Source organism: Acipenser ruthenus, chromosome 22 (assembly GCF_902713425.1).
Source record: "Acipenser ruthenus chromosome 22, fAciRut3.2 maternal haplotype, whole genome shotgun sequence".
Classification (NCBI taxonomy): Eukaryota; Metazoa; Chordata; class Actinopteri; order Acipenseriformes; family Acipenseridae; genus Acipenser; species Acipenser ruthenus.
The window spans coordinates 7,096,531-7,119,058 of NC_081210.1; the positions used below are offsets into that span (position 1 = coordinate 7,096,531).

Here is a 22,528-nt window from a genome sequence, read left to right on the forward strand (position 1 = left end):
GCTTTTCACAGTTGCTGTTTTTAAAACATGAATGTCATCATTGCAAATGTGATTCTACCTCCAATCTTATAAATTAGTTTAAAAAACTAGTCCCCTGTCCTACAGAATATTTATACTGTACAGAAATTTTTGTATAAAACAAACCTACTGTTGCTATTCTGGTTTATGTGTTCATTGGTGTGATTTTGTAATGTATAATTTGTTTGTAGTAGCTTGTGGTGAGCTACCTCTGGTGGGTAATCAATGTTATGATGGTTTACCAATATAATGCCTTCACAAAAGTGCTCCATTAGGCAACTGGCTCTTAGTACAGTACCTTGTTGACTTTCAATCGATGCAGTACAGCAAAAAAGAAATACAGCTGAAGGTAATAGGAGCTAAGGGTGCCACTGTAGTTTTTATTTGTTGGTGTTTCTTCAATTTAAGTAGAATCACTAAATTATTCATGAGTTTCTACCACACCCTCTGGCTTTCTTTCATTAACTCACACCTCACGACCAATCTGTTTTTACATTGTTGTTGTTGTTGTTGTTGTTGTCGTCGTCGTCGTTGTCTTGCTGCAGAATTCAGTCTTTCTTAAGAAACACCTTAACTGGTCTAGATGTGTTGCTGTTTCTGCATTTCAGTGACAATGTTGATAACTGGTAGCATTTTAAACAATGTATTTGTTTTGTGCAAACGTGGCTAAGCGATTTTGTCTCTATTGTGGGGCTGCTGTTACAGTCTGTTTTTTTTTGTCAGTGATTTACTTTAGTGTTTTTCCTCCTCCTTCAGTTCTGCAAGTTCTTATGGAAGCGCTCTAGATAGCCATGAATCATTAAAAAAAAAAAAACCCTGTAAATCAGTCATGATTAGTAAGAACTCACTTTTAGTATTACATAGGATGTATTTCCATATTCTTATTGAGAAATGTTTAATCACGCCCCAGAATGCACACTCCCCTAATCGTATTTCCTTTACCACCTACCAGTGGCTGCAAGCTGTAGTGTTAAAAGTAGGTTAAGCAACATAGTGGCAGGCAGGTTTTCAGCGCAAATTAATTTGATGTACTTACCTTTAGGAAATGTACACCAGCAGTAACATTGCGGCAAGATGTTATATAACCTCCTACTGCTATTTGATATAGGTTGCGCTGTATATTTGGCAGGTAAAGCAAGTTAAATCACAGTAAAGCAGTGTAAAAACTATGGTTAACAAAAATGCGTAGAAAAAGCAACATGAAAAAAGCATGGTGAACTGAAAGATGACCACACCAAATGACCATGGTCAGCATATTATATGGGTTGGCCTTGACAGAGTAAAACAATATTGCCCTATTGAGAGCTTTGTGTCCCTCCTGCTAAGTGACTGTTCTGATTTGCATCTCTCTTTATCCTCCAATGTATCTTCTGTTTATTTCCTTAATCCAGCTTATCTAGCCCCAGGGCTTTAATTTGACTTACTGTGCTTCAGCCATAGCTGCTGCTTATATAGAAACCGCAATTAACAGCAGAGCGGTTGGCGTCCTTCCAAGGTTTGGCACATTCTTTTTTCTGGGCCAATTCTCTATTCCTCAGAGAGGAGAAGTGTGTTTTTAGAAAAGGGTCCTCACAGTATCCTTCTTGTGAAAGAATTATTAAAGAGCCCTACGATGTGTCCTAGTTTTCTGATTAGAACTCTGTAACAGGACTGGCCGAATTCACCAGAGGTGCCGCATGTAATCCGTGATACAAATTCACTCTCTTCCAGTCCTTTTTTTCTGCACTTTTTCGACTCACCTTTTAAGATGTGCAGCAAGGCTGTGATACCTTGTGCTTCTTTCAATTCTAAAAACCTAAAACCAGTTGGTTGTTGATAAGAGGGGCATAGGAGTCCATGTTCTTTCCTAGAGGCCTTAGGTTTGACTCAAAATGAAGAAGTTTCTAAAGAATCGGAAAGGCAGATATTCTAAGCGACAGAGCTCATCTGGGTCTGGGTCAGCAGTCAAAGATTTCTGTAAGTTGATTTTCATTTTGTTTGATATAGAATTTGATCTGCTTTGCAAAGTGAGCAAAAGGGCCTAATGTGGTTGCTTTGATTTTGCAAGTTGTTCATTTCAGAATATTTTGTTTTTGCTGAGTAGCAGTGATTTCAGTAGCATTTTATTAGGTTCATAGTATGTTGTGTTTTAGGTGCAATTTACAAGTGTGCAATATGCATTTATATTTATTGTAAATCAGTCTATCTGCAAAAGCATATGTATAAAATCTACACTTTCATTTGTTTTTACCAAATATATTGCATCATCTGCAGCTGCAAATATTTCCTAAAGTGGAGTACATGTAATTGTTAAAATATAGTGCTACAAAGTGTAACGTTAAATGTTAAAACACTAAAGGTCCACTGAAATGTGTCTCAGATTATTATGTATTTAGTTTACAGTTGGTGGCATTTGTGGAATTGCTAGACAGGGTTAGAGTGACATCAATCCAGGAGGCATTATCTTTCTGGATTTCGGTAATAAATTAAAGCTTGATATTGGATCTAATCCCTTGAGATTACATGATATACAGCTATGGCCAAAGGTTTAGCATCACCCTATAGAATTAACAAATTTTGCTTCATAAAGTTGAATGAAACCTGCTGAATAATGTTAACATATTGAATAACCGCTTTGTAGTTTCCCAAATTGAAAATTATGACATTTCAAAATCTAACATGAAATACAGAACTATCATTCTGTAGTTTCTTTGATTACATGATGTTAAATAAAATATCTAAAATGATGTTCATATATATATATATATATATATATATATATATATATATATATATATATATATATATATATTCTAGGTGATGCTAAACTTTTGGCCATAGCTGTACATCACTGAACATGGGAAGGTACTCCTGAAATACTGAAGCTACTGCGGTTTTGCTGTAGATTACTTCTTGCTAAATAAAACGCAGAGACAAAGAAAATCAGGGCATTTAACCATATGGGTCGTTGCAGTTCACCACATGCCTGCTGCATGTTTCAAATTGGACTAAATAAATGATTTAACCACTGAATTCTGTCACCTGGACCAAAAATATTATATTTCAGTTTTAAGCAGCTCATCAGTTTAATTTAAGAACTAAAAAGCGTGTTTTTGTTAGTAGTAAACATCATGATTTTGTAATGTTACATTATTCATTTTATGGTAGTTAAAATGAAATCGCTAGAATACATAACTTATACCTTACATGCATAATTGTTTATGGCTTTTTGCAAACTTTAAAAAATATGGCAATTTAATTATTAAGGTTAGGGTAAGGGTTAGCATTTGTATGAATGCATATGAAATTGTAATCTTAAATCCACAGAAGTAAAAAGGTCATTTGATCTGCCATTAATGGAGTTTCTTGTAGTAATCCTTTATCAATCCACATGGTGTTGCATTGGTGCTTTGGAATATAGAACCCTTGAGCACTGTGGATTAATGAGGAAGCAGACCCTCAATAATCCCTACAGTCAGCATTTTTTTCAGCCCATTTCAATGATGTCATCATGGCTTGGGCTTGCATTCTGATTCCTCCTGCTGTCCAGTCATGTTACCTTCTATTGGCAAGCTGTCATAGAGTATACAGTGTGACCACCAGTATGTATCTATGTTAACTGGCCTTATACAATTAAACCACACACAGACCTGGGTTTCAGAACCACCTCCAATTAAGTACATTATTTAAATGATCAGAAGCCAGGTGTTTGAGCAATTACACTAACTTTCCCTCCCCTATTGCCACATGAACTAATAGTAAACCTGCACACTCATGTGAGACTTATTCATAGTACTTGGTTAATTCAATAATATACCTAAAGAGAGTTCTGAACCCCAGGACTAGGTGCAGGACAAGTTTGTGTTCGCAGCCCAGTGTTCCTTGGTTAGTTATTTAATTGTTTCCATTCGTTGTGTTTCGCAGTTCTTGCGATGCCAGCGTCGAACCAGGGCTGGCCGGAGGAGTTTGGTTTCCGAATCATTGGGTGTGGGCCCTGTTATATCCTGTATGTGGAGGATGGGAGCAGCGCACACATTGCGGGTCTCCAACCTGGGGACCAGATCCTGGAGATCGAGGGGCAGAACGTCTCCTCCATGAACGCAGAAACTCTGACCAGCATGGCGTGGAAATGCAAGAATGTGCCACCCAGCATCGGTGTGGTCTCGCGAATCGAACAGGTTGGCAGTATGATTTCAGTTCTCGCATTGCCTTCATGTATTATTATTATTATTATTATTATTATTATTATTATTATTATTATTATTATTATTATTATTAGTTTACTGATTTTCTTGTTGTAAAATCATTTCACTTTTTAATGACACTGAAAAAGAGGCCTGTTCATGAAACTTTAACTCACATTTAAACAGACTTTTTATACTAAGAACAGACACTCATTTAACAACACATTTGTAGGTGGACATCTCGCCTGGGACAGATGGCCGTTTCGGGTTCACCATCGTGGGAGACAGCCCCCTGCTGGTGGAGGACTGCCTACCGAACTCTCCGGCGGCTGAGTGCGGGCTCAAGGCCGGCGATTACGTGATGGAGGTGAACGGGATCCCGGTGAAGCAGCACGAGATCGCAGCCACCATGATCAAGGCCTCGCACGGGAGCACTCTGCGGCTGGGTGTACTGTGTGTGGGGAGGAGACAGAAGAGAGCGAGCAGCAGCATTCAAGACCACGACCACAGCTGTGACGGAGTCCACCAGGACCGCAAACACAAAGCCCTGGAGTTCAACAACAAGGTAACAGGAGGTGTCTATCAAAGTCGTAGTTCAATTGGTAGGTGACTGAGGCAGCTAAGTAGTTGGCAGGTCCATGCTTTTTCACCAATGTTTGTAGAATCCAGTTTCAGTATGTTTTGGTGTTTAAGCTTTGGCTTCATGTAAATCCCAAGTTTGTTGCCACTGAGAGAAATGATTGTCTTGTTGATTTAAGTAAACATAGCAGATATTGCTCACTATTGTGGGCATATCTTAGTTCTGATTAAATGATTGTGTCATCAAATTGATGAATGTTTTAACAGAAAAAAAAAAATCAGGAGATTAACATCACACACCCACACTCAACGGGAGGCTGAACTGTAAATCCTGCCAAAACAGCTTGAGCTTGACACAGGTTTAGGGCCCTATAGTGCAGGGACTATTAAAATTCCCTGTCGGAATTTGAGTACCCACAAATTACAGGCTAAAGATACTCATTCCCTTCCCTTAAAAATGCAGGAAAGTTGTGCAAAAAATCTCAATGTTAGATTCTGTACGTGCATTTTCTTTTTTTAAATGTCAAATTAAAATGCATTTGAGAGTTCTAGAAAATGGGGATCATTTGAATTCTAAATTTTTCTTTAATAGTGGCTTGGTGTATTCAAATAGTGTCTGGCATCTTTAGCTTATAATTGTAATTCTTTATTATCTACAGCATGCAAGTCAGTTAACTTCTTGAGCTATGCTTTTTATTTAGTTCAATTCTTATTTTTGTTATTTGTAATAATTAGATATTTAGTAAAATGTTAACTGGGTCTGTAAATGTTAACAGGGCTGCAAAAGCAGATTGTGTAATACATTGAAGCCCAATTTTCAACATATGCTTATAAAAGTAATAAAGATTTGAAACTGGGTACAGATGGGCTACTGTGTGCTAAATGCAATATAAAAACACTTTAAAGGGAAAGTGAATTTAGCCACAATTTTTTTTATTGATTGCTCAATTTGATTGCTCACTTGCTAGAGCTTTCATTCGCCTTACTCAACAGCAGCTCCTGCTGGTGGAGCCGTGGGAGATGGAGTGGCCTTATGTAACAATAACGCTATTTCCATCTCTGCAGATTGAGGAGGTACTTGGAGACCAGCCCGAGGTGAAGGAGAAGCTGTTTACTGTGTTGAAGCAGTATGCAGCTGAGCGCAAGGTAGACTACCTGGCCTACGCCCTTCCCATGATCCTCACTGAAGACCTCCACCACCAACTCATTGACAGCATCAGGTAACAGGCGTCTCTGTTATCACTGGCAGATATCCCAACTGGATACAAAGACTAATTTCAGGTGGTGTCCTGTCCCTAAGAAAGCAGGTCTTTGACGCCGTGTTTTGAAGTGCACAAGTTTCTACATGTTGATAGAGTGATCTCTTACATGACCTTTATTCTATATTTAAAAGCATTTGCGTCACAGTGGTTTCTAAGCAAATATTTTATTCTTAGACAGTTATTTAGTCACAATCAACATGGTAACCAGGCAGATCTGTTATTGTTAGATGTGCTGAAAAAAACAGTAAAAGAACCTGCACTGTATTGGTACTGGTCTTGTGTCTATCAATGGCTAGATATGCTAATGAACTGTTTAAAATGGGAATTGAATGATTGATGAGTAAATCAAATTGGTTGCTTCACTCCTATAATCAGCCCCATGTTTTAGAACAGGCAAAAAACTAAACTTAAGAGTTTAACCAATACTTCCTTTAAGGTGGTATACATTGTACATTTGAAGTTGCTTGTTCCCATGTTTACAGAATATATTATAGATATCTTTTTGATCAACAACCCCTGTGCGAATTTAAAATGATCTAGTAGGCTGAACTAGTTGTTTTTTTCCCCTGTCATTCCCTGTTAAGCCCTACAAAAAAAAAAAAAATCTAACACCATTATTGATTTTGTTCAAAGATCTTTTAATTACCTAAGTGCATGAGCAATAGAAATGCTTTGATAAATTAATTAGTGTAGGTTACATCGCATAATCAGCTTTGAGTTGCAGTTTCACTTAGACAAACCAGACGGAAACTGCAGAATGTATCCTTCCAGTATACTGTTAGTATATACATAGTATATATAGTATATTATTTTAGTTTTCTATTGTACTTCTTTAAAGGATTAATTGTATCTGTTCATACCACCACCACTGTTCTTTTTTTCTGAAAGAGAACAAAGAGAACACCAGGGGACCAACATTATGTTGTACAAAAAGCTCAGTTATTTTCAAATTGGTCTTGGCGATTGCAGGGCACATTTAAGAAATTAAATGCACCTCCATTGGTTTCCTTTTTTTCTCATCTGCTCTCAAGAATTGGCACATGTTTTTAATCCAGTGAAATATGCTTATCTTCTTCTATAATAGCAGCTGATCTTTAGTACTGACGTGCCTTAGACTACAAGGATCAACGCCTGGACATGCTCCTTTACATCCCAGGAAGGCGGAAATGAAAAAAGAATGAAAAGACATTTGTATGGGATGGTGTTCTTTGTACACGTGCCTCTGATAAGAGCTCTTTAGAATAGTGTTTAATGTGCAGTGATGGAACTGCCCCAGTTGTCTGTTGCTTCTTATATACATAGGGTTAAGGAAATGGGATGCCGTCCGCATATAGGAAATCCAATCATGTACTCAACCTAGCTGTACGTTGACAAATCACAAGAGCTTAGCCTAACGCTAATGTTTGTAGGGTGGAGTTTCATTTTTTAAAGTGATAGGATTACAGTATCCTTCAAGGTTAACTTAATAAATCGCTTCAATTAAATTATTGGTGCTGTTCACCGAGATGTTTTAGGATTTTTTTTTTAGTGGGGTAGGGGTAGGTAGATCATTGAAGATACTAAATGATGAGTCAATTTTTTTTTTGTCTACCACAGATACACCAGTGTGAAAAGGTTAGAGGTGACATGTACACTGGATCTTAGTCCATTTTTTAATGTATTTTTTGCCTGGATGCAAACTAAACAAAGCCCAGGAGGCCAAGATTTTAATGAGCTTCAAAACTCTATTGTGATGATCCAGCTTTACAACTTGTTCATTATGTTTAAAGGAGATTTTATGTGTAGATATAAGACTTTAGATACTGTGTGTATTTTGCTTAGATACAATACATACATTGCTATGCATTTGCTCAGGCACAATGCTTTTAATCTGATCTTTTTTTTTCTAAAATGAAAAGCCATGTTACAAAACTTTCACTAGCTTTGCACTGGGGTAAACTTGGGGAGTTTGAACCCTGGGCCTGGAGTCATGTGTACTGGGGATGGCTCTCCAGTGCAAGCCACTCCGATGGCATGCATGCCCCATTGGTTCCATGTTATTAGTGTTGTATGCAGCAGCCCACTCTGCAGAATCTGTACTGGTTGTGAGTGATGTCAGTAGGAATTTGAGGAGTGATTGACACACTGCTCTTAACAACAATCCCCAAATATTTCAAGGGGTCCAGAGAAGGGAAGTAAGAATCTATTAAACGGACATGTTTTTTCAATATAGTATAAAATTGATCGTGATTGTAGGATACAACCCCTGTTGGTAACATATTGTGAATAATAATAATAATAATGTTTTAACTGTGAAATATCTGTTCTGATCTTTATACAGCAGATGTTATTAATATTGCAAAACCAAACTCGAAGCAATGTGAATAAAGTCCAACAGACTCCCTTAATTTTATCCCTTAAATTATGTCATGCCATGTTTTTAATAATGATGCAGTGTCCTTTACGGCCGATGCAGTAGATGCGTAGGTTGTGCTTGTATTTGTTCTAAAAAGGGAACCTGTTCTAATTGCAGTTGGTCTATTTTAGGAAGGGAAGGTACAGTTTATTGATATGATTGCATATATTGCAGTCCAGGTTGTCATGCAATGATGAAGTATATAATCGATCATTTGCAGATTATAACTGCTTTATAATGGCCAGGCTGTGAGACAGATCCTGTCACTGATTACTCTGCTAAGTTTTGAATGATTCAAGATGGTTGAATTTCTGGGGAAGGGGGGGAGTCATTTAAGGGAAATAATTCTGCTGTAACTGCAGCAAAAAAAAAAAAAAAAAAAAAAAGATGCCAATTTTTGTTTCAGGCTTTTTTTTAAATTATATTTTGGTTGGTAACAGCATTTTAATGTCAGTACAGCCCCCCCAGTAGCCGCCGTCTCATTGTAAACCTTCTCTTTCCTGCTTTAATATGAGGGATCGATCTCCAGCTCAAACTTCATCCCCAGCCTCCCTGTGATTGGCTCGGTCTCCCAGTTGGCACTGGGCCTGTCCTCACTATTTTTATTTTAGGACACTGCAGCCTAGCCTCGTTTTCCGATGTTCGTATTAAAGGAATGTCAACACCCTTCCCAGGAGCCCAGCTCAGAAACAGGTCGACAGCTGACTTCAGAATTCGCAGGAAAAATAACCTTCATAGTCTGTGCAGTGCAGGATAGAGAATAGTACCATTAATGGAGGGGGGGCGGTGTGGGTGCTCTGAATAACAACATGTATTACACAATAAATGTGAAGCGTAAGGTTTTTATTGATTAACAGTCTAATACTCCTGTGTAGAACAATACTGTTTATATTAACAGTTACATGCATGTATAGCAATGTCTGTTTTCCTGAAATTCAAGCCCTATATTTAAGCTTGTTTCATAAAAAAATAAAAATAAAAATAAATCTCACTAGATTTTGCTATTTTTGGCTCAAATGGATTTCCTTCAGTTTATCCAGCGCTAAGCTCCTGTAGGTTTTAATTTGCTGTCATTTTCTCTAGCAGTTTGATGTTGGTAACTGTCAGAATGCATGTGCTTTGACAAATTGTTGCCGGTTTCAGCCTTTACCTTGCTGTATAGTTCATTTACATAAAGAGATTTTTTTTTTTTCTGGCTAAGATCGATGACAAACTGCAAAAGCGAAAGATGAGCTGCATTGGGTGAGTAAAAAGTGTAAATGCTAAGATGCTTAGTTCAATAGAGAAGTTAATATAAATACCAAATTGCAATGGATAATTGCTGTAGTTTGTGTTTTAATTGACCCACTGTACAGCGCTGTATGACTTGAGGAAATTTGGGTTACATGACTATGTGTGCCAATTTTAGCAATCACCTATTTTGCAGTGTACCTTACAGTATGTATGAAATTATGTATGAATAAAAGGGAAGTTTATTAAAAATAGATTTTTTGATTTTTGTTCCTATAGGCTTTTGCTGTTCTATGCAAGTTTATGTAGATGAAAGAGAGGACTGGCTTTAACTTTAACTGCAATTTCATCTGATCTATGGAAAACTAATGAACTTGCAAGGGTAAAGAGAGCCTGTGTACATATGGTGGTATTGTTTATGTATATATATATATACAGTATGTATCTATATCAGATTTTTTGGACTCGAGTCGCATTTTTCGTGACTCGGACTTGAGTCACGGCCGCAAAAGACTCGGACTCAACCTTGTGTGACTCGGACTCAGACTCGAATATTTGGGCTCCGTGACTCCGACATATACTAATGACAAGTCATTTTCTATTTTCTGTTACACAAATAATATTACAGTTACTAGGAAACCTATGCACAATGGAAACCCAGCCAACAAAACTATTAACTAACAAAATCTTTTCCAGTCTTTTACGTAGTTTTTAATGTATTTTTACACCATTAAGAAAACAATATGCGAATACTTATCATATGCAACACATTGGGTCTTGTAAATTTTTTTTTAGTTGTGCAGCTTTGAGGTGGACTTCTCATGAATTGTTTTTTCTTTTTAGAGAAATTAATTGTCTGTTGCCAGTTTAAGTTTGCAAAAAAAAAATAATGTATAATTAATGGTAAATGTACCTCTTTAGACAATAGGAAAACACGCATCAGATCACACATGTACCAAAATATGACAGGACACAACTTGCAATCTGACATCGTACCACTTTCTGTATACCACATTCCCTGGACCACATTGAGGATGCACTGGACCGCATTGAGGAGGCAGGGTGTGTGCAGGCTGTTACCCTAGCCTATACGGCCCACCATTGCCCTGTTGTTATTTCCCGCCGGCTGGATGCTTTGATGCCGACGGTACTGGGTGATGTCATCGGGCGCTCAGGTGACCATGACTCCCGCAGTTCCAGCAGTGTCTCTCCCCTCTCTCTGGCATGGTTTGCCTGACACCGACGGCACCCTCATCTCTGTCGCTGTCCTCCTCTCCCATCGCCGTGCAGGCCACCTTGGGTGCCCGGTCTTGCTCGACCTCCTCGAGCAAGGCCTCGACCCTTTAGGCGTGGGCCAAGGCCTGCTCTAGGGAGGTTTGGGCAGCAAGCCGGACCTGCTAGATTTTTGTCTGCCTTTCTCCTGCCTTAACAACTTTATTTAGAAAATATTTTTGCAAAGTATGTTAGCAGGGTGCGATTTGATGGGAGCGTGTCCCTGGCTTTGCTTTTTGTATCCCGGGATCTGATCTTTCAATTTTCATCCACGGCAGGGTTTTGTACTGGCAATGTCTTTCTGCTGGAAAATCTGATTTATACATATAGTATGGTAATTCTGTGTACGTACGTGCAGTACACCGTAACTCAGTTTTTAGTTTGGCAAATGTTGAATTATACCCGTTTTTAATTACAAACCCACCAAACCATATTTATAATGAAATAAAAACATATTCTTTACAGGGTCAGGCCTCACCAACCCTGACACAGGGTCCTAGTAGCAGATTGATCCCAGAATTGGAACAGAAATCTTGTCTGCTCTAATGCCCTTTTTTCTGTTTCTTAAATTAAGAGCATTTTTCTTATATACAAAAGTCTCCTTCAAATAACTCAATACAGCTCCCCTTCAATGATCTATTGTATTGTGGCACAACCTTTTGAAAAGCTATAATCATGCCTTAACTAATGCAGGCAGATGTGCACCATTAATCACAAGGGTTCTATCATTAGGATCTCTGTTATTCTAGGACAATAAGACTAATATAATTAAAGATTTTTTCTCATACCAAAGAGTAGAATGAGTAATGTGAGACAATGATAGTGATTAAATGAATTTAACAATACAATCACAGTAAGTACATATTAGTATTGTATAAATATTTAAAGGCAATTTATTCTTTAAGGGAAATTATTTCTTGACAAGTATTAAAAGGAAAATGTAGTATATAAAACATTACATGGACGCTGCCTATTGGTGTAAGGAAAATATGTAACTGGCCTGCTGGTTTTGGTAACCATCTTTGGAGAATGTAATCTGACTGGGCAGTCTACAAGGCCTTCTTTCTGACAGCGCAGAGGACTGTAACAACAGATTCATGTGCTGTCACAAAATAAACATATAGTAATATGACATCTGAACAGCTTAGCACTTGTATATGAATGTTCTAGATATGATTTTTTACACAGCCAGACATTCATAGTTCATTCCAATGGAATATAAAAGGAGTGATGTCAGAAGCCAAAAGGATATTTAGTTATACAGGGGTGGAAATAAGAATCCTATTTCAGGTTTGATTAGCCACAGAGTACAGGTAACAAGCTCAGGTGTGTCTTATTAAACTCATAGTAAAAACAGAATGAGAGCCTTATATTTCCATCACCGTTATAGGATTCAACTTGTTTGTGAGACAAACTGGTCAAACAATTTGGATTGGCTGAGGATCTGAGGAAAGCTTCCAGGAAGCTCGACCCCAGGTTGAATTGCTTGCCTGTAAGCTTTTCTAGGATTGAGATGGATGCCCCCACTTATGCTAAAGTTGTGACTGTCTTTGTTTATTTCTCCATGTAAACCAATAATTCAACACATCCACAAACCCTAACGGAACAACTTACTGACTTAAATCCCAGAGGAGAGCACAGGCCTGTGAGGAGCCGTTTGTGATAATGAGGTCCCAGTGGCGTGAAAGGCTGTTCATTAATGTTTGATGCTTGTTGATAATAAAGTGTTGCTCAAAGGCATTATCAGAGCGTTATATAGCATATGTATTATCCTGCAAGGCATGAATTTACATGTTGTATGTAGCAGTGCATGTATGTAGCAAGCTTTGCATTATCCTCATATGCTGAGAAAATTGCACATATTGTCAGTGTCTGCATTATGTTACATCATGTAGTGACTTAATTTAGATGTAGGACACAAAAAAGTACATACAGGATCCATTTCCAAATATAAGGACTTACACTGTATAATCACTGAATATCTGTCTATTATAGTGTTTCTTATTGGCATGTGCTATTCTAGTGCATAATGATTCAGTGCAGGATAAAAGAAAGATAAAGCACGGGTCATTATGCACTGTAGGAAGGATCAATCTTTTTTGTCTTTCAATAGCTTTCCTTGCTTTCAGTTCAGCACATTCTTTCCACCCATGTCAGTTAGTGGGCCGGCTGTCTTCAGGAGCTGTCAAATTATCTCAGCAGCAGCTCCCACTTGCAGATACATGAATTCCAGGGGGACCACTGCTCTCCTTTCTTCACAGCATCCTCTCCTGACGCTCGCTACACAGAGACTCAACCGCTGGTGACATCCAAGAAACGGGAAGCAGGGAACTTCAGACTGTATGGCTTGGAAAAGTGCTTTGGAACACTGAGGCTTTTGCAAAAGAAGCAGAGGAAAGAAGGGAATAAATGACAAACGCATGAAAACCATGAAGGAGGTCAACTTCACAGAGATTAACTGATTTGATAGAAAAGGGTTAAACAAATTATTGAAAGAAATAATAGCCTGTTGGTCTACTGTGCCAGTCGTTATCTGCCATGCTCCACGGCTGTTTTGTGCAAGGCACACCGAAGCTGGCAGCTGTCAACAACTTCTGATTGCTTGGTTTCGTTTGTTGGATGTAATTTTGATCAGAGCAGTGGGAGATTTTGGCTGTTCAGCTGCCTAAGGGGTTGACAACTGCTTCTGATACCAGAAACAAATGGGAAAGGACAAGAATTTTTCCCGACACTTTCGGTATGCTTTTACTATATATATATTTTTTTATTATTTTGTACTTCTACGCAGCGATCCAGATAAGGTTTTGGGTCTGGGAGTAACTTACCCTCTAATTTTGACACAGAGAGTAAAATGCAACATTGCCTTGAAGACATGAGTAATCTCGATAAATACTGTACAATCTTTAATGGTAATGGGGTAGGCATTAAAAAAGAGCCTTCCATTTTAACTGCTAAGGTTCTTTATCTGCTCAGCGCATTTTTTTCGAGGTATCACACTGACTCTGCAAATTAATTATGTTACTTATATTTTAACATGGAATTCTTAAACTCAGTGAACATGTTAAATTTCAGTTATAATCCATACAGATAAATAAAATAAGGAAATGCATTAATAAGTTATAAAACAGTTTGTTTAATATTATAGGCACCTTTTTTTAGCTGTTGCCTCTGACGATGGTTCCAGTTGGATTTGTAGCTGGACTAGGGTGTTTACGCTTCAACCTGTGTAACTTTGAATTGTTCTTATTCTTACTGTGATTGGCTGCAAAGACAACAGGGCTAGCCAGAGATTGGATAATGTTTGTTGGCTTGGTTTTTCTTGTGTACAGTTTCCTAGTAACTGAAGACATTGTATTCTGGGAGATGTAGTTGTTAGTGGAAGTTTTAGAGGAGGCAGACAAACTGGGCAGCAAAATTGCTATGCGTATTTCAGATTTTTTTAATGTGTAAAAACAGCAGCTATGAAGCTTATCTGGACTGTTGCTTGTACTTAATGGGCCCTATTGACATAACTACTCTCAAAGTTTACAAAAAATCTTACTTGTGAATTTTAGGAATTTGATTTGAGTCTAGGCACAAAATGAGACTTGAAATCATTCTGTTCTATCTGTATCTACCAATCTGTGTCTATCTCTGTCTAGCTCTATGTAGTCCTGTGGAATTTTGTTTCAGGGAAAATTTACTGTGTTAAATCTTTTAAAAATTGAACCCAGGAATTAATTTATCCCCCCCTCCACCCGCCAACAGAATTCAGGTGAAGGTGAAGGATAATGTTCTATCCAGGGGCATTTCTGTTTCCCCTCCAGACACCCTAAATTGTACTGCATGACTCGGCTCAGTCTCACTGGAGTTAAGATGAAGAATAGCTATTTAACTCCCCAGCATGCTGCACCAATAGGATCCTTCACTTCATTAACCCTTTATAGTGACACACTTCTGTTATTTCCAATACGTAGCCCCACACATATATAGGAAAACTGCTTGTCCGGTTTGGGTTTTGTAAACCAGGCTTTTGGGAAAAACTATATTAAAACAATTGTATTCTGTGACTTGATAGCTGTCATTCTAAGAAACAAAAGATCAGCTGAGAATGAGAATACCTTTCAACAGGTTCAGGCCAACTGCAAAGGCTTTTTTCGTTATTTTTTGTTTGTTTGTTTTGTTATTAGAGCTCTGTACTCTACTGGCTTTAAGCCTGAAAGAGGAATGGAGAAGAGGTCTTTAAATGTGACATCAGTTGGCTACAAACTGACATTTTGCCAAGCAGACCCATAACCCCTCTCATCTGAGCATTCTTTTAGAAGCAGGAGCGCTCTGTAAGTACAGACCAAGGAATACACGCTTATTCACCTCGCTGTGAACGTGCTTCATTGATCCTCCACCCTGCCCTATCAATCCAAGGTGCCTGCCATGAATTCCCTGGACTAGGGAAACCTTCAGGACTTAGCTGGGTTTTGATAAAGGAATGTATATGGTGTTAATGCTTCACTGCCCCTAGTTTGACCTTTCCAAATCTCAAGTAGGACCAACGCTCACATTGCTTTCCATTTCACATGCCAGTCATATTCAGACCTATTGATTATATTTCAGAGCAACACCGAATAAGACGCTGATCTAAGTATTTTGCTACAATTTTTGGAAAAGCCAGAAAATAAAAAAGCAAGAAAAAAGAAACGAGTTAAATGTAGATTCTGAATGCAGATGATAACTTTTGCGTGTCTTTTTTGTGTCAACAGTATGTCTAAACTCTGCTTTTGGCTGCACAGTTATTACCCAATTCCCCTTCTATTCCCAGGCTTGGCTTGTTCCTGAAGTGAGTCCAATACTCTTCGGATTTTGAACAGGGTGTTTGCTGGACTTTGAGATTAGTAACATACGTTTTCATATTAAATGCTGTCTATGCTGGAAATGGTGACCTGAGGGTTTTGCATGGAAGCTCCTGACTGTTTAACGATACCGTCCACTTATTTTCTTGCGAACCTAGAATAGAGATGGGACAGTAAGTAGACCTTCCACCATATATTTAAAGGCACTAGAGACCATTCATTGAGCAATCATTGAGATACCCAGGTGCCGACTCATTTTTGCAATAGGAGGTAAAACAGTTGTTGTTTAGAGATTCAGGGATAACCAGGGATGAGAAAATTGTGGTGCAGACACAAACATGTATTTCTATTCCTTTAGCAGGCCATGCTCAGGGATTTAGACAGTGTTTGTAAAGCACACCTGTGTGGATCAAGTGATATACAGTATGTAAGATACGTGTTATGTTAAAACCTACTAATGGATTACCTACCAAACGAATATATTATCAACTAATAAGCACCTATTATCAACCCTATTACTGTGAGCTTTCTAAACTCTCAGCTCAGTCTGTGGTCCTGAATTTGCTTCGAAAGAGAGCTGACTACCATTGGTTCAATTTGTAAGCGGGGTATGAAAAAAAAAAGGATTAAAAAGTCATGGTGTTTTAAGACCTCTTCAATTTCTCCATTCGTGTTTTAATTGACTTACTTAATTGATGTACATATTTCAATTAGCAGACAAAAGAAAAAACAAAACTCTAACTATTCACCCCGTTTCAGAGTTCTGAGAATGTAATGCAAGGGTTACCATTAAGGACTATTACTTGTCATGTAAAGATAGTACTGAGGTGCTTGCTACAGGCACTATGCTCACTGACTGTGAAGCTGTCGTAATTAGGTCTTGCAGGTGATTGAAATGCTGTCTGATTTAGTTGTTCGTCTTATACTTTGAATTTCTTTTTCTTTCCTACCAGTAATTTGTCCTTGATTCTTCTCTGCCGGATTAATTTTAGCATACAGGTGACCTGCTTCTAATTGAGGGCACCTTAGAAACTAAATGAGCTTTGAACACTATCATTATATAAAGTAAGATTTTCCTGATTTAAAAAAAAAAACTTTCTTCCCCCCATAGAGGGTAGAGCCTGGAAGTGGTGTTGGAGTGACTGACCACAGGTACATCTGTAAGCAAAGACAAATAACTAGAAGGATTCATTTTATAGAACATTCTTTATTTTAGCCACAATTCTTCCAGTGTTAGTGAGCATGGGCACATAGTGTAGCCTTTATCAGTCAGAGCGATACAAACAAAGCTAGGTATTGAGACAAGACATTTACTACACAATACAAAGGGAACTGGGGTGGGGTGGAGGAGAGACATGGTGGTTTATTTGTTTTATTAGTGGGTAGTTGCTTTACAGTCACTCTATTATGTTTCAAAGAGAAAGAATTGAGTAACCCACTACACCACAACTTTATGACAACAATTATAACCCACCATGTCTCTTTACTATACTATACACACTGCTTTAAGTTCAGTCATGAAATGTAGTTAATATGACCTTTTATGCTAATCTAGCTTGTCAATTCACAACATGCTTTCTTGGTTTTAGACTTAAATATAGATGCAGTTTCATAATTTAATCAAACAGAAGGCTCCACTGTGGCATTTTGAAAAAAAACATTCTAATGCTGTATGAATCTGTGCTGATTACCTTTCAAAATCAAACAAGATCCAGAGAGAACCTGTTCTTAACCTTTTACTGCTTTGTAAAGGCGAATGTGTTTTTTCTAACTTACTTGTAATACAGGTCTTATTTAAAAAAATAAATAAAAAAATAAAAAAAAATTTGCCATTATACAAAAGTTGTTTGATGCGTACATTTTTTTAAAAAAGTATGCTTATAAGAAGAGGAGAGGTGAAAGGTAAACAGGTTGTAAACGGGGAGGAAGTTGAGATAAATGTGAAAATAAATTAGCATTTAAGATAATGGCAGATTATTATTTTTTTTGATTAAATTGATCCTATTGATCACAGGCAGCCCTTATTTAATAGTTAAATAGGTCAAGAAGCCACAGTTGAATAGCATTTATTGTGTAGATCTAAAGGCTGTATAACAGGAAATTGCCTAGAAAAAGAGACTATTTCTGTTCCAGATGTAGAGACGCTGTTCTCATTTCAGCTGAGCTAACCTTGGAGAGATGCTTTTTAATACTGTCACCAGTGACACTGGCCTGGTTAAGATCACCATCTTAGAATGAATTGATAACTGGTTATTGAAAACTAGCATGGGCAAGCTGATCTGTTCATATGTTTTAGGGACACTATAGTACTGTGGTCAGGGCATGATTTACTAAGCCTGTGGTCTGGGAACACTAGCTTCTTTTTCTGAGAGCACTCCACCTAATATTTACAGTCATCTAAGATTTTAACTAGCCATTCACTCCTCAAGGCCTGGGTTAGGTCACAGGTGTTCCAATATTACCTCATACTGTACATAGCCACTCGCCAACCAAAATGTATGTGTATCTTCCTGATATTGTGCTTACTAGCATGCTAAGGAAGCGTCATATGGCGCCATTTGTTTGTATGGAAACAGAAGTGCCACAAAACAGCTGATCGCCTGTTGCTCATTTCCATATTTAAATAAGATGGTGCTGATGTAGAAAGATACATAATTACATGTTTGCTCTAAATTATCTGTTTGTAAACATTTTTTTAAGTCTCAGTCAAACAATTAGCTTTGTAGGGGGGAAAAAAGCATAAACCATTATTTTGTTCCAGTGTTAAGTTTATCATTGCAGCAGGACCTTTTAACCCTGTTCCTGTAGTGGCTTTTTTTATTTGTTTTTGGGTTGTTTTTTGTAGGAAAATCTTAAAATGAATGTGATCTTGTGTTCAGCAGCTAACCTAAAAATACATCTTTCCACGGGGAGTAACTAGAAAGATTTAGTTGGACTTGTTATATGATAGACTGTGTATTTCTGATGCTATGCCTCTTCATATTGCCAGCTTGCCTTGTCTGGTCAGTACACCTTGTGATTAATGTGTATCCTGTGTGATCTATAGCTGTAGTTATGTAAAGTAATATTATGTTTATCTGGGGTTTGGTCTTAGAGAGGTGGGCTCTATCTGCAGATTTGGACACCAAATCTGCAGGTTGAGAAACAGCTGAGATAAACGTGTGTTGGATTAAAACTGGTTGTGTGTAATCTCTGAACTCTGTTCAAAAATATTTTTTCGATCCAATTCAGAAAAGAGCTGATTATTGTAGCCTATAGCATTTGGAAAAATAGAACCAAGCTTAAAATATTCACTCGCGGACCACTTTGAGATGTTCTAGAAGCATGGTTTGGATTTCGTATTTAACTTTTATTCTGTAAAAACTCTGATTTTGATTTTGAAAAAAATATATATTTGACTTGTACAGGAAAAAAAAAAAAAACTTTAATAGTCAGTTCATCTGAGATTTGTGCTATAAATGATCTCCCTAATCGGCTGGTATGGTGTGATGTTTGTGTTAGTAGTTTTGCCCATCTGCAGATTAATATGCTCAGAATGTTGTTTTTTTCTTCAAAATATTATTCTACCACACTAGAACTGTGCTCAGAATGTTGATTTTCAAATATATTCTATGAGACCAATAGTGAAGGTAAGCTAAAAGCCATCGTAATCTCTCCCTGTCGGGAGATCTAAGCACAGGCACATCTGGCCCTGTGTTTCAGAGGACCCTGCTTCATTCAGCACTTCATCTGGTAACGTTATAGAGCGGATTTTGAGGATTGAAAATGCATTTTTATAGGGATGCCATTTAGTGTTGACTTATCCAAGGTGCCTAGTTATCCATGGGTGCACATGAGCCATGGCCTTAACATGCATATAAGTAACAGAATGCACATGCTTACAGTAATACAGTATTTACAAGTTTATTTTGTTAAATGTCCTTATGAAAATGGTTGAAAGAACTGCTGTGAATGAATCAATTACAATCAGTATACAGTACTGTGCAAACTCGGTACAACTCATATAGTTCGAAGTTTGTTGTACACGAACCCTCCTTTGCAAAATAATCAAAAAAAAAAAAAAATGAAAGCCATGTTGGCTATTTACTTCCGCCACTGTGTTTTACATGGTTTGAAAATATGCAGTGTGAAACGATCACGTCCAACCCGGGCCGAATCTTAACCCGAGAATTGTAGAGCACGGCAAATGTGAATGCCTGCAGGGCTGAACTCAGGGGTGAGTCACCCCGGGGCCACCCCGTGTTGACTCAACCTGGGTTTTGGTGGTATAGTGTGAAAAGCCCTAATAAATGAGAAGCGTAAAATGAGTTCTCACTCAGCTGGCTTTAAAGCTCAGGTTATTTGGGATAACAAGCTTGTCAGCAGAACTTTCAAACCGCATGTTTCTGCATGCAAAACAATCGATATTTGCTTGATTTCTGTGTGAAACTGTAAGTTGTTTATTATTGTTTTTGTTCACCAAGTTAATTCTAATGTGCATTTGTTAACTTTTGCTATTTAAGCCGTCAAATTAGACAGTACAAGCCAATACCTAAAAGTATAGTCAACAGTTTGAATTCAAAATGAATTACTTCATAACTCAGAGGAAGATATTCAGGTGTTATTCCTGTGGTATTCAGGATTTCAGCCAGTTTTTTGTATTATTTCTTTAAACCTGTTTGTGAGAAGTAGAAGTAAATGAGCCTAATGATAGGCTGGAGTTTAATATTTCAAAAATGATTTGTATAATGATCTGGGGTTGGCAACTTGTGCGTACACTGACACGCATGTCTGTGGTGAGAGTTATCAGTTGTTCGTAACAGTGAATACGTCTAACACACGCACAGAATTGTATAGAACTTCTGTTTTGTTAAAATGTCTGTCACCACATTGGTGCCGACCCCTGACAATGATGCTTGTGTCCGGATTTATAAACCCTTCAAAAAACTATTGATTTGAAAGATCAATAGACAGATATGCTAGGTAGTGTATAAGATATTAGACAAGATCCAAATACTTTAAATTAAAATAATAATAATAATAATAATAATAATAATAATAATAATAATAATAATAATAATTTTAAAATTATAATAAAAATGGATGCATTTCATTTTCAGGGTGTCCTGGGCAATGTTCCCTTTCACTTTAAAAAATAATAATAAGTAATAAAATATCTATAAAGGCACATCTGTAAAAACAGTGAAATGTTTTGGTGCAACACATCTATGAAGGGATTCATTTCTTCAATGTAACGAGTCCTGTATATCACATACATTTTAACATAGTTAACCTAGATCTACATGAATCTACATCTGGACTAAATGATGATCTGCTTATTTCTTCAAAGGAAAGACCTTTTTTGTCTTTCTAAAGTTTTAATGCATTAAAGCATTTCATGTCTTTTTATTTTTACAGAAGCATTCCTGAAATGCATGACCTTCCTACAGAATGTATGCTCTCAGTTTCCATGGAAACAAATTCAATAGAACCGCACTTTAAGGACTTGCATGGTAAAATGACTGTCAGTTAAACTGTTACTGTAGCTGCAAAAATAATAGAGTTCAGGGACGGTGTTTGGAGATAGTCCCCCTGGAGTCCACTTGCAATGAATATCTAAATAGCTTTTGTAAAATGACAAACCTAGCAGCATTATCCTGGAGTTTGTGACTTTACCATTCTATACAGTTATGCATGTAACCTGCAATGAAAGAAAAGAACATTGCGTGAGACCAGAGTCCTAGGTTTGAAACCATGAGTTCCATTAGCAGCATCTAAACTAAATGACATGTATTTCTGAATAGCTGGAAGGCCATGTGCTAATCTATCATTCTATGTGCTAATCAATGATATACTATAGCAGCTGAGCAGCGTCCAGGACTCTCCTGACCAGTACTGCAGAAGAGGGTCTGTGCAAGCCTATAAAAGGGGAGGAGATGTTAAAACGATGGCAACGTTAAAGATCTTGCTAAACTTTTTGCAGAGCAGCAGGGGCTGGCATTTGTGTACAAGAAAATGGCTATTTCACTGTAGTCATTTTTAGAAGGGTTGTCATGGCTACCAAGTTTCTACCAAGTAACACGTAATGCAAAAAGAAAAAGAATAACAAAACAAAAAAAAAACAACCTGCTTCTTAAAAATGAGTGCAGGCCATGTACGCAATGTTCCTTCATGTATTTAAATCTGCAGTGTCCTGCAGATTCGATTTTAATTGCGTTTCCATGGTGTCTGCTTACCACATGTTTCACTGAAAGTGGAGTTCGACTGTCATGTTTGGAATCAACACTGTTCATACGATCATCATCGCTACTATTATTTTTATTATTATTTTTAATACTAGCGTGTTTTTTGTAAACACAGATTATTGTTTATTATTATTATTTGTTTATTTAGCAGACGCCTTTATCCAAGGTGACTTACAGAGACTAGGGTGTGTGAACTATGCATCAGCTGCAGAGTCACTTACAATTACATCTCACCCGAAAGACGGAGCACAAGAGGTTAAGTGACTTGCTCAGGGTCACACAATGAGTCAGTGGCTGAGGTGGGATTTGAACCGGGGACCTTCTGGTTACAAGCCCTTTTCTTTAACCACTGGACCACACAGCCTTCTAGATTAAATGCAAGATCCCAAAACTAGTAACCACTGAAAAATAAATAATGAATCTATAATCTTGTTTCCCACATCTGACTGATCTGTATGGGTTTTCCACTATGTAGAGAAAGCCTCAGTATTTGGAAGCAGGAGACAGGTCTCCGATCTTTCCTAGAAAACATAGAAAAGAGGCAGTTTTAAACAAGTAG

The 22,528-nt window shown here is 37.6% G+C and overlaps 1 protein-coding gene across 3 annotated transcripts in view; it reads left to right on the forward strand.

The window, feature by feature from the left end:
• The first annotated feature begins 1,489 nt into the window (after positions 1 to 1,489).
• LOC117431156 (delphilin-like) overlaps positions 1,490 to 22,528 on the forward strand; it is a 49,035-nt gene continuing 27,996 nt past the window's right edge. For 2 of the 3 annotated variants that reach the window (XM_034926525.2, XM_034926526.2), the window contains exons 1-4: positions 1,490 to 1,974; positions 3,922 to 4,175; positions 4,414 to 4,746; positions 5,826 to 5,980. In XM_034926525.2, the coding sequence (XP_034782416.2) occupies positions 1,890 to 1,974; positions 3,922 to 4,175; positions 4,414 to 4,746; positions 5,826 to 5,980 (827 nt within the window). In that variant the 5' untranslated portion in view covers positions 1,490 to 1,889. Of the gene's footprint in view, positions 1,975 to 3,921; positions 4,176 to 4,413; positions 4,747 to 5,825; positions 5,981 to 13,224; positions 13,657 to 22,528 lie in introns of those variants that run through there. The other variant, XM_058995922.1, reaches the window with a different exon arrangement.